Raw genomic sequence first — 13,206 nt, forward strand, 5'->3', positions numbered from 1 at the left:
TGTGGACTAGGACAGGATCCATTATGAATGAGTCATTATTGATTATTTTATCCTGAATTAATTGAGGTGCTCAAACTGACATTATTGATTCCAGCTTAGCCGTTTGGGCAGACCAAATTTGCCTTAACTGTAGTGTTACACGCTTAGCATAGAAATTGCCAAACACGCAGCTTTGCTTTTTCATATCTGGTTGAATAATTTTAGCTCCTTAAAGATGGTTTCTCAGGCAGTAGATACTATGGCATCAGCTGTACTTGGTATCTTTTAAAAGTTAATTCACTTATCAGTGCTGGGTGTCCTATATGTGTGTGAGCGTATGTCTAAGCGTGTGTTTAAGAGCACAGAAAAACCTATATTCTTGATAAATACAGGTAGCACATATAGCAGCACATTTATACATCTATGTGAACGTGCATGTGTGTTTGTACCATGTTTACATATCTTTGTGGGGACCAAAACCTGGGATGTTACTGTACTTGTGGGACCAACAGCCGTTATGGGGACAAAATACCTGCCTGCACGAGTTTGAAGGCACTTTTGAGACTCAAAATATTTTTTTAGTATCAGGGTTACAATTAGGTTATGTTTAGGGTATGTGGCTAGGGAAAGCATTATGTCAGGTAGATGTCCCCACTAAGATATGAAAACACAACTCTCTCTGTGTGTGTGTAGAACTGCGTACAAAATGTCTGATGGCGTTTAATCTCAGGGTGGGTCTGTCCAGATATGCAGATCAAAGGGCTCCTCTCGAATTGCTCACTCGCTCTCATTTGTAATCCCAAGGCTTTAATGTTTGGACACTAAAACATGATGAAGGTCATGCTGCTGCTTTAGTGGGTCACTGGGCAGTCCTTTAGCTCTATATTTCCTTTCTTAAAATTTCTCTCTCCCTCTCTCATTTTTATCTCCGTCTCTTTTTAGATTGCTCTCTTCCAAAATGTGAATCCAAACTGGATGGCCCCGGTCAAACTTCAGGTAGGTCACGAGGGACTAATCAGAAATCCCTTTACAGAGGGGAATAGATGCACATGATCTCTTAACGTCCCGTGAATCTCGCAGTTAGTGATCACAAAATAAGTTATACACAATCTCATTTGTCCCACATCAAACAGAATTCCACGAAAGCCTCAGACGTCTGTAAAATGCACATTTGTGTTTGTTAAGACTTCTATAGCCAAAGAAGGAAGGCTCACACTTAAAATGCTCTCCAGTTTAGCGTGGCTGGGACTGCATAGTTTTATAGTATATGTATTTGTGTGGGTAGAAGAGAGGCAGTGTTGAAACCCCCAAAACATGGCTCACACCATATACTATGTCCACTTTAAATAAAATGTTGTCTTCCATCAAAGCTCTCTGTGTCCAATCCCATTACACTCATATTCCTCTGTGCATCAGATAGCAACCATGACCTTGTTGCTTCTCAGCCCTAATATCCCCAGGACACACATACTAAAAATATATCAAGTCACACTTGCCAGGGTGATTTGTTTTGCGGTATAAGCAGGTCAGTTAAATGGCCCATATTAGTGTATGCACGTAGATCATAGATTATACCATATAAATGTGGGCTTGACTCCCTGGCCCCGGTTCATTCCCTTTAATCGGTCTTGGACTAAAACACCAAAAGTGTTTGGACTGTTTCCACAGAGAGTCTGATTTAAATTAAAGGGATTGGTGTAATCCGTGCCAGGAAAGCTGACACAGAGTGACAGAAAGTGCATTTGTGTTGTCATGCTAAGAGTGAATAAAAAAAAAGCATATCATGTGGGGTTTTACAGAATTAGAGTGTCATTGTTAGTCGATTGTGAGACACAGTTTTGACCTGATGTTTTCCAACTGGGTCATCCAGGGATGAAAAGAAGACTGCTTTTCAATTGACCGTTTGGGCTATTATTCCCAGTTGCCAGAATCTGAATGGGTGTTAATGTGAAAATGATTGGAACAAGCCAGCTAAATCCTGTGAACTTTGAACTTCATTCCTGAAGCTGACACAAAAAAAATTAGAGCTGCATTGGTGTCTTTGTGTTTCTGTGAAAATCGGGCAGAAATTAAGAAATTGAGCTGCTCACGGCGAATCAAAGGTAATCAGATTGTATTGGCCGCTTATGGCTGATTGTTCATTGTTCATTCTCAATTACTGTGAAGAAAATCATCTTGCTGTTGAATTAAGTGTCAGGTTAGCAAATTGCCTGTAGCAATCTATTACACTGTAACATTAAATTGCAGGTGTCCTTGTGGAAAAGCTTTTGTGCTGATGTGGTGCATTTTAAACATGTATTGTGAATGTTAATGAAGAATACAAGCTTTTACCCTTTACCTGAGTATGTCTGCAGCCCTGTTAGATAGAAAGTGCAAGAGGGTTAAGAATTGTTTAAGCCCGTGTGTATGTGTGTGTGTGTATATATATCAGTGTTGTTCAAGTTACTTGAAAACAGTAATTAGTAATTAATTACTGATTACTTTGCCAAAAAAGTAATCCCGTTACTTTACTGATTACTTATTTTCTAAAGTAATTAGTTACTTAGTTACTTTTTAAAAACATGATACACGACCTGAATACGTAATAACGCAATAGACCTTTCAGCCCAATTTTATATTTTATGCATAATCCGTCATATTAAATTGAATCAAATGGAAAGCCTCTTTTCCAAAATTGTATTATGAGTTTTAATCTTTTAATTTTATGCACATTGCATTAAGCAAAAAATTAAATTACATGCAACAGTCTTTGACTTGAAGAAATTCTTTAACATTTAAACCTATTTTCTGCATATTCCAGCATATAAAATAAAATAATGTTTTGGGTTTACACTCACTCTTTCAAATAGATGCAAGTAAAACACAGCAAAAAATAAATAAAATCAAAGATTCAGCAGCACTAAGTCCTGTCGCTCTTAAATCTACAGTGGCTTGCAAAAGTATTTTGAACTTTTCCACATTTTGTCACATTACAGCCACAAACATGAATCAATTTTAGTGCAATTCCACGTGAAAGACCAATACAAAGTGGTGTACACGTGAGAAGTGGAACGAAAATCATACATGATTCCGAACATTTTTTACAAATAAATAACTGAAAAGTGGGGTGTGCGTAATTATTCAGCCCCCTGAGTCAATACTTTGTAGAACCACCTTTTGCTGCGATTACAGCTGCCAGTCTTTTAGGGTTTGTCTCTACCAGCTTTGCACATCTAGAGACTGAAATCCTTGCCCATTCTTCTTTGCAAAACAGCTCCAGCTCAGTCAGATTAGATGGACAGCGTTTGTGAACAGCAGATCTTGCCACAGATTCTCGATTGGATTTAGACACCAGACAGGTCAGGGATAAAGTTATTGAGAAATTTAAAGCAGGCTTAGGCTACAAAAAGATTCCCCAAGCCTTGAACATCCCACGGAGCACTGTTCAAGCGATCATTCAGAAATGGAAGGAGTATGGCACAACTGTAAACCTACCAAGACATTCCACCTGAACTCACAGGCCGAACAAGGAGAGTGCTGATCAGAAATGCAGCCAAGAGGCCCATGGTGACTCTGGACGAGCTGCAGAGATCTACAGCTCAGGTGGGGGAATCTGTCCATAGGACAACTATTAGTCTTTAGAACTTTTTGGACAAAATGCAAAACGCTGCACATAACTCTGAACACACCATCCCCACTGTCAAATATGGTTCAAGCCAGGGTTTAAAACGAAACATATCCATGTGTTAGAATGGCCCAGTCAAAGTCCAGATCTAAATCCAATCGAGAATCTGTGGCAAGATCTGAAAACTGCTGTTCACAAACGCTGCCCATCTAATCTGACTGAGCTGGAACTGTTTTGCAAAGAAGAATGGGAAAGAATTTCAGTCTCTAGGTGTGCAATGCTGGTAGAGACATGCCCTAAAAGACTGGCAGCTGGAATTGCAGCAAAAGGGAGTTCTACAAAGTATTGACTCAGGGGACTGAGTCCTACTTTTCAGTTATTTATTTGTAAAAAAAATTGTTTGGAATCATGTATGATTGTCGTTCCACTTTTCACGTGTACACCACTTTGTATTGGTCTTTCACGTGGAGTTCCACTAAAATTGATTTATGTTTGTGGCTGTAATGTGACAAAATGTGGAAAAGTTCAAGGGGGCAGAATACTTTTGCAAGCCACTGTATTTTCACCTGTTTAGCAGGAGTGGGGATATCGGAGGTTTGCCCGGTGCCGCAGTGGTCATATCAGTGGGAGGATCCTGAGGTTTCTCTGTAAATTTCACATTCCTGTGGCGGCTTCCTAAAAATAAGTTTTATTCTCACGCAGAGTGTACAGTGGACGCTAATGTTTTTGTCACTTTTTACAGAATAAAACTTAAAGTAATGTCAGCACATCCACGCTTTAAACGCTGCATGGTCGCACTCTCTCCCACACTCCATATTTTCCATTGTTGATCTGCGCATGAGCGTCACATGCTTGTACGGCATCGTCATGAGACACTATCACAAACAAAATCACGACGGTTTAGTAAGGCAGTAACACATGGGAAAGTAACAGTAATCTAATTACTTTTTTGCAATAGTAATCCCTTACATTACTTGTTACTTGAAAAAAGTAGTCGCGTTACTGCCCATATATTGCAATATATTACAATTTCTCACCGGCTTTTGCAATTAAAATCCACAAAGGTAAAACTTTGTGAATATCTGTTTTATCTAATAAGATAAAGTTCTCAGTCCATTCCTTTTACTTCACTCATTTTGTTTAAGATAAAATGGGATTGTCAAGCAGGCAGACTGATCAAACTGGCAGACTTGTAATACTTATGACCTATCATAAGTATTACAAGCACCTGATAAACTCTTTGTGTTACAGTCTAGTCCAACTTCATTGGATGCAAAGAATGCAAGTGCATGTGGACTACCTTACTATTGGAGATATTTTTGAACATAAGACAGCAGTAGCCATTCCTCTGTGAGATAATGAGCTGATGGTCACATGAATTATTGGCCCGTGATGCCCACATGTTGTAAGTTACAGCAGTGTAGCCCTTTCTGCTGCACTCAAGCTTTCCTCATTGTTACAATTTACTTCTCCGTAGAGCCTGGGTACAGCAGTTTTCATGAAAAAATCAAATGTTGTGAGGATATAACAAAAGCTGTGGTTTTCCCACATCTTTGTATGGATGCAGGTCTTTCCAAATAAAAATATATAGAGAGAAAACCTAATGTTTTATGTTAGCATTGGCGTATGAAATGGCATCCTAATGAAGAGAAATACTGGATGAAGTCGCTCAATGAAGATATTTGCAGCATTGTGTGGGCCAAGCAGTGGTTCAGAGAAGGGATTCCATTATTAGAATCACACTTACAGCCAAAAAACAGAGCCATGTTAGGTAATATTACATAATCTGCATACAGCTATTTTTGAACAATAACAGCCTGTTTCATTCATTGGGAGATATGCTGCACATTTCATAGAAAGAGAAGGTCGATCAGTTATGTTATCATTTAGGTTTAAAAGTGTAAGTAATGCTGGGAATTGGTCGATTTTTAGGTCTTGCTTTAGTGGTGAGTGATGTTTCTGCATCCCATAAACTCATGCTAACTTTAACCTTTCTTCAACATCAACCTGCCTCGTGTGTCTGATCTGCCAGCACTCATCTGTTCCACTAGTAGCACGCAGTGCCACACAGGGGCAGGGATCCATCCCGCATCTAAACATTGGTGCTTTTATTCTGCACATACTGTGGAGGTTTACTTCCATGCTTATATTATCACTTTTCTGTTTTATTTAATTTTTATGCATTGATTTATGCATTAACAGGTTTGAGCGTTACAAATTCATTTCAATTTGTCATAGAAGAGGAGATTTAAAAAATGCATTACTTACAGCCGAGATTGTAGAAGACACTTAACCACAAAATCACAAGTGTCCCCAAAACACTGTTGCATGCATATGGATTTACAGACTAAGCATGCTTAGAGTAAAGTGTTGGACTATTCCCCAGATATGCTGAGGCTCATTCCAAAATAATCATCTGCAACAGTAGCCAACTGCCAGTTTAGTCAGGATGATTTTCATCTCTTTTTCTGGCCTAATAATTTCTAGCGCAGACAGTCAACAGTGAATTAGATGAGAGCGATTTTCAGTCTTATACTTGTTGACTGAAAAAACAACAACAACCCTCCTCTCCTCCATTCCTCTCCTCTGATTTCCTCCATATGTTTCTGTTCAGTTTAATTCAGCTGTGAGCTCAGTCTCCCATTCTGCCCATACTGAGCTCACTGTGTGGTTCCTATTGAACTAGGCTTTGAATGCTAACCATGTGCACCGCGGGTAAGACGGGCAGGCAGGCTCACTCAGACACACACACACAAACTTCTAAGCAAAGAGGAAGTGGTTTTCTCTGGAGTTCATTGGATCTTTTTTTCCCTCCCCTGCAAAGGCCAGGATTGGAAACACTAAACTCTGGAGTGTAGAGTGTGTGTGTGTTTGACTGTTTGATTGTTTACTTGCTCTTTTTTCTATCTGGTATCTAAATGAAGCTTTAGCTTCATTTGTAATTAACTTCAACTTAAATGCAGAGAACAGACCAAAAGGGTGAAACAAAAGGTCATGAAAGCTCTAATAAAACAGGCGGCATGAGGAGACAAATGGAAAGCAGCTATACTGTAACCTAAGTTAAGTCTGTAAGTTCACAGATGTACTTCCACAGCACACAACGTGTGTGTTTAATATTGTGGTTTAAAGACTCTCTGAACCTAATTTGAACTATCGTAAAAGCAGATGGCTAATTAATCTCACATCTATTGTGTATTCAACAGTGTGCCATAACATTTTATATCTGTCAGTGTAGCTTGTGCTATAGCCTAAAAAGTGTGCATAGTGTGGTTAACATCTATGTGTGTAACAGCTACGGCATGCTTACTGTTTAGTATGGCAGGTAGACCTTATACATGCACTACTATGGAACAGGGACTTTGCAAAGTGTTCACTGGAATGTGTAATGAATCACAGCCTCTCAATAATATCGTGGTTTAGAGTTAACTGACTCCCGTGCCGCTACATAGTTATTAGAGTTAAAATGACCAAATTCTTCCTGACAGCTACACACACACACACACACGCACACACACACAAACTCGTGAGATATGATAAAAGAGAGGAAAGCCAGTTAGACTCCCTGTGGTGTCTTACACAGAGACAGCTGGACTCTGCACTCTGCAGTGTGTCTTTGTGAACCTTCTGTGCATTTCTGCATGTGGATGTGTGCGTCCTGACCTCTTTTGTACGTGTGCGTATGTGTTTGCGCAGACGACCTTAATTGGATCATGCTGTAGAACACTGGCTGTCTTTCTTTTCTTTTTTTAAAGAGCACAGCTTGCATCCTTCTGTGACAGGATATCAACATAATGATATCTGTTTGGCCGTGCCGCATTTCCGATGGCTGCAAATAATAAGACAATCGAATCCAAAAAGTTTCTTTTTCCAAACCACACTCTGGCTTGTTTAAGCTGGAGCCTATTAGTGAAATGTAGTCTTGTTCTTATTTAATCCATGCACACTGTAGAGTAGATGTTTTTGTCAGTTGATAATGAATTTTGAGCATAGCTTTAAATATCTGTATTACTACTCTTAAAAAGAGTTGGACAGGTTTACTGGAGTTATTAGTTACTGAGCCAAAAAGCTGTGCAATTTATTATTTGAATAAAAGGATGATGATTAAACTGATTGAAAATGTGCATGTGTTTTAATGGGTCCAGTAGTGTCTGAGATTTATTTTAAAACGCAATAACCACGTAAATTGTAGGAAGTAAATGTGATTGTTTTCTTTATACAATCTTTCTTTATACAGTACTCATTGCCATCATAGAAAGGCAATGATGTAGGTAGGTACCATGTAAAAATAACCCACATTACATCTGGAAATTTACCACCTGACCATTTAGTTATAGAGTTACCCTATATGTTTGAATGTGTTGCTCTAAGGCAGCTGTCCCCAACATTTTTTGCGCCACGGACCGGTTTATGTCCGACAATATTTTCACGGACCGGCCTTTAAGGTGTCGCGGATAAATACAACAAAATAAAACCAGTACAGGTACCAAAATAAAAGATTTATTCATAACACATGGGAAAAGACCCAGGAAAACCAAGTTAACGATAAAAACGATAAAACAAAACAAAACCCGCTAAAATCACTGAAAACCATAAATTTCACACCCAAGCCTCAACTCTTGCGGTCCGGTACCAAACGACTCACGGGCTGGTACAGGTCCGGGGGATGGGGACCGCTGCTTTAAGGGATTTCAGAGCCATTGTGTGGGTGGTGCAGTGGTTATCACTGTCACCAGGAACCTTTCTGCTTGTACCTGTAGGTCAGCTTGAGCCTTTCTGTGCATATTCTCCCTCTCCCAAAGTCCAAAGAGAGGCATCTCAGGTTATTTGGTGGTTCTAAATTGGTTGTAGGATGTCAGAGTGTGCATGGTGCACCTTGCTTTTAACTCTGTCAGCTGGGATCAGCTACCGCTCCCTCTCCACAACCTATGGACATTCAGACACCTCCAGCTACACCCCAACACTATGACCAATATTCCCTTGAGGATTAGGTCATTCATAGCTTTATCGATATTTGTTTTCCTTATTACCATGTGCTGCTGATCGGGTTTCCCTGACACATACAAGCACGCATTTTAAATGCAGAAATTTACACCGCCATGCTGTCTGCTAATTGGTTCCATCTGTTGTGAAATGTATCTGGCCTGACGTTCAGGCAGTGAGTTCCTCTGCACTTTTTTCCCCCTGCACCGTTAACGTCAGGTCCACTCTTTTCATCAGAATCTGCAAAACTTCATGTTAATAGTAATAAAATACAGACGTATTCCAGACAGCATTTCATTAGAATTTAGATGATGCAGCTCATCTTCAGCAGCTTAGATCCCACCGCGCATCCTCCCTATCCTCCACACCATCATATCATTCTTACTTCTCACATCATTATCATCTTGTCCTCTGTCACTTAGCTGGCCTTTTCCTGGAGAGCACTGAAGCATAGGAAGTCAGGGTTTCCATTCTTATCACCCATCCACTCGCCATCAACCTCTTCCCCCTGCGCATCAGCCAATTGCTTGCTGGAAATAGCCATCTCGGGGGAGGGGCTGAACAGGAAGGGTGTGGGGTGGGGGGGGTGTATACGTGCGCTTGCTGGTTGCTGCTTGTTTCCAGGGCTATAAAGGATGCTTGGCTGCTCCGAGGACAGAGGAATATCATTGCAACGCCTGCTCCATCCTTTTCAAAAGGACCATAATTTCACTTTTCGATGCTTGAGCTGCTGCAGGAGCAGTGCTGATTTATGACAAAACATCTGATTTCCTGTTCTAAAATTTCTCTTCATTCATTCAAGTGAGCAGTGGGAGCATGATGTTGGATTTGTTGATAGTAGTTGCATCTGTGCAGTGAACTGGATCATTTTCATGCTGGAATACTGTAGTCAAAGGTTTGTTGCACTGCAGAAATGTGGCAGTTGGACTATTACAGTGATTCCACAGTTCAGTTCAGGCATTTAAGCACATGCAGCGGAACTAATAACGACAGTTTCTTATGAATTAGATTGGTTTATACCCTGCAGGTTTATACTAATATGGTGTCAACACAAGATAAGAGTTGACACTCACTAGGGCAGTGTTTATAATGGAGAGAAACCCAGATGGTAACGGCTTTAGTTGTTGAAACTTGAAACTTTTAAATGAGAGAGGCTATACAATCTACTATCCTCTGGCTGGGATCCCTCCTGTGCTGGCATGCTGCTTGCTTTGTTGGTCAGCTGACTGACCATCCGGATCATGTCTGTAAAAGCTTGTAAATATGATATGATAAAACAAAACTAGACTGACTTATTTCAAACACAGCAAAGAAAAGTACAGGCTTTGAAATTTTCATCTATTGTTATGTTTGTTTTTTTGCCGATTAATCCAAAACATATGCATAATGCCCATTAAAAAAATGCATTATTTCCATTGGCAGCGTTTGGATTCTATTAAACTCTGCTGAGCTATGCTTAGAGCTACTTCTCAGCAGTGTTACAACCACCTATTTTTGGTCTGTTGGGTAACTAACTAATGCATGTGAGTCACGAGGCCTTGCCTATCCTCTTGCAAAGGGTTATGTTTACATAGAAAGGGCTGTGACCACCAGCAAGACCATATATAAAATCTATAAAGGTGTAGCATATCACTTTGCCAGCAGTTCTCAACATAAAAGACAAGTAATAGAGCTGAACCGACTTCAAAGTGAAGATACGAACTTTGAGCGAGCAGCTGGAGTCCACGGTGGTGATTAAAATATCTTTTTTTTAGGTTTTTAGTTAAAGAGTGGCGACTTAGAGGATGAATGTTTACCAGGGGTGCAAGTACAAAAGAGTAGTCAAGGTGGTCAAGTTATCAGCAAATGATTTATGCTGTTTGCCAACAGTGGCTAATATTAGCCACCAAAAACTTCTGCTTGCACCTGAACAAGTTAGCCTGTAGCTGCTCGGCATATCAAATAACCTGTTCATATTATTCATTGATCAAAACATGAGCAGACAGCGAGCTGTGACCTCCTTGGCAGTGGGAAAAGAAAAAGGGTTTAGTGACCTGTAAGCTTTTAATATGTAAGCTGCTTGTCAATACGGTTTTATACGGCTGGATTATGGGAATATTAGGGCCATTAATGTTGGGAATGTCTGCTTTATTGGTTTCCTGTTACTCATTTAAATTTTGGGAGGAAGTGTTTTTAAGTTGTGCTAACTGAAGACAGAAACGCCTGATTTTCAAAGCAGAAAGCCACATAATCAAATAATTTTTTCCATTTTCTCCCCCCTCTCGACATGGCTGCTGATGCACGTATTCTGTGACAGAGTAATAAGTTGTCAGCGCTGTCGACGTAATTTGCCGAACCCAAGACTGATGATATTCCTTTCTTCCAGCGTTAAATGAAAATGTGTTTTTTGAATGACGTCCAGAAATCAAACGCCGTAGCTGAATACTAAAGCTCAAGACGAAAGCGCTCAGCCACTCGCAGTTTTTCCCTGAGGATGCTGCGTTCCACGTTCAAATGTATACTTTAAGGGCGAATATTTTATTCATCGTGGCATCTTGGTACAAAAGCCTTTCAGCTTAGAGAAGGAAAAAAGAGCAAGATGCCAGAGTGTAGGCCCAGGATGTTAAAGAAATCATGCAAATAAAATAATTAACTTGGCCACTGTAATTAGTGGCTTTAGGCGGATTAAGACTAATCAGTTAACAATTCCAATTCATGGCTTTCATGTTGAAAAGATGTTGGAGCTTAAAAAGTGATATATCTCTTTGTTTTTTGCTGGTAAGGAGTTTCCTCCCAGAAACTAATTGGATAAATGCTATCTTCTCAGTTTTAAAATATGTCTATTCCTACCAATGAATAACTGATAAATGCGTCTAGTGACCCCTACTGTGTGAGTGTAAAGAGTGCAGGGACTTGTGTTTGCCCCTCCCCATCTCGTTCTCTCTTTTTCTCTCGTAATACTGTCATTTTATGTGTTATTTGCGTGTAATTCTGCGTATCTGCTCCGTGTTTAGTTCATAGGTGCGGTTTGTGTTTGTGTTTACTATGGAGAAGTTGCACTGCTAAAAACAGAAAGCACGTATAACATGATTGTGTGTTGCATCCTATCTATATGTAGTCAGGGTGGAGTCTGGATGCAGATGTGGTTCTGAGTTGAGCATGAATTTGAGGCCCCCAAAGTCATAAAAGACCAAAAATGAAATGGCTATAGAAGAGAGCAAATTATGAGGAGGCACAAACAAATCCTGAAGTCTTCTTCTGTCTTTTCTCTCATCGTCCCCTAGTCCTCGCACCCTTACTTTCTCACCCCCCCTTTCCTCTCAGAGGATGGTTACAAAACTGAGACAGTCAGGAGCCTGAACAAACCCTGAAAACATCTAGATGAGATTAGATTTGGGACTGCTCAACTGTCTGAATTGATGTGAAATTTTTCCCTCTGTAGAAACACTGTTGTAAATCAATTGGCAAGTTGCAAATATACTCCCACCAGTAAGTGCTGCTTATTCGCTGCATGCGGTTATTTTTTTCACTGCAAAATGTAGCTTTGTGCTCATGCAAAAGAGTGTTTTTTTTTTTTTATATCATTTATCTGAAGCAGAGAGCAAACATGTCACTTTTCTCCTCCTGGTGACTATTGACCACTCTGTTGTGGGGAATCTGTGCATCACTTGGGTATCCATGCGTGTACAATGAGTCAGATGTTCCATAAGATAGTGCGGTGGCGCCTGTTTTTCTAAGCCAGTTGTTTTTCAGGGCTGTGATAACACTGGATAACCATGGGACCTGGTCGGGGCCTCCTGCTGTAGCCCCGTAGTTCCGTGTTTGCTGTGTGTGTACTCAACAGGACACTGGTCTTTGTTGAGGACGAGTCTAGTGAAAATCTACTCACTGGGGGATAGGGTTAGAGGGGGAGAGGGAGGGTGTGATTGGAAATGACTGGAAGAGACTGTTTTGGATTGGGGGAAAAAAGGCAAGGAAGGGCGACGGTGCGATAGGAGAGGGGCAACAGAGAGGGGATGTGCTTAGGAAGTTGGCTGCAGAGGAGCGAAGGATGACAGGAGAAGAGAAAGTGATGGATCTGTGCAACAGGAGCTCATAAACAGTCCACGCAAACTCCCCCTGGACTACATTGACACACGCACACAGATATACATTAGTAACAGTAATGTGCACACACGTGTGTTTCTGTGTTTTCCTCTGGGAGCAGACTCTGACTGCCGAGCTTGTAAACAGGAACTATCCTGCTTTTAGCAAACTGGAGCCCTGCAGGTGCTTACACACGTCATCAAAAAAAAAGCTGGATTCGCCTATGATAGTTTTTATCTGTTTTGCTGGATTTGTTGAGACACAAATTGCAGGACCGGATTCTCTGTTTATCATTCGGCGCTCTGTTAGAGGTTTTCATTACAGATACTGTTTACAGAAAGAAATTACCAGTTGGCGAGCTCTCAGCCGCACTTTATTTCACATTTTCTCTGTTGTTTTTTTACTTCCCAAAAGCAGCTACCAAGGGAAAGACTGGACAGTAAGCCACTACTGGATTCTTTTAAGCATTCCTTTATTTTTTTTAGCTTGTTTACTAAAAAATGTTTTGCAGAGAGTCACGTTCACAGCTTTACGTCAGCGAAGTGTGCCAGACGTCTCCGGTGCAGAGTCGAGCGTCA

At 40.5% G+C, this 13,206-nt stretch overlaps 1 protein-coding gene across 3 annotated transcripts in view; it reads left to right on the top strand.

The window, feature by feature from the left end:
- The window catches only part of triob (trio Rho guanine nucleotide exchange factor b), a 108,871-nt gene that overhangs the window by 13,627 nt on the left and 82,038 nt on the right, over nucleotides 1-13,206 (top strand). For 2 of the 3 annotated variants that reach the window (XM_087848026.1, XM_087848028.1), the window contains exon 2: nucleotides 922-975. The exons of the other annotated variant lie outside the window; for it this stretch is intronic. In XM_087848026.1, the coding sequence (XP_087704152.1) occupies nucleotides 922-975 (54 nt within the window). The remainder of the gene's footprint in view (nucleotides 1-921; nucleotides 976-13,206) is intronic. 3 annotated transcript variants of the gene reach the window in all.

Source organism: Neolamprologus brichardi, chromosome 11, assembly GCF_056152115.1.
Source record: "Neolamprologus brichardi isolate AB-2024 chromosome 11, ASM5615211v1, whole genome shotgun sequence".
Classification (NCBI taxonomy): Eukaryota; Metazoa; Chordata; class Actinopteri; order Cichliformes; family Cichlidae; genus Neolamprologus; species Neolamprologus brichardi.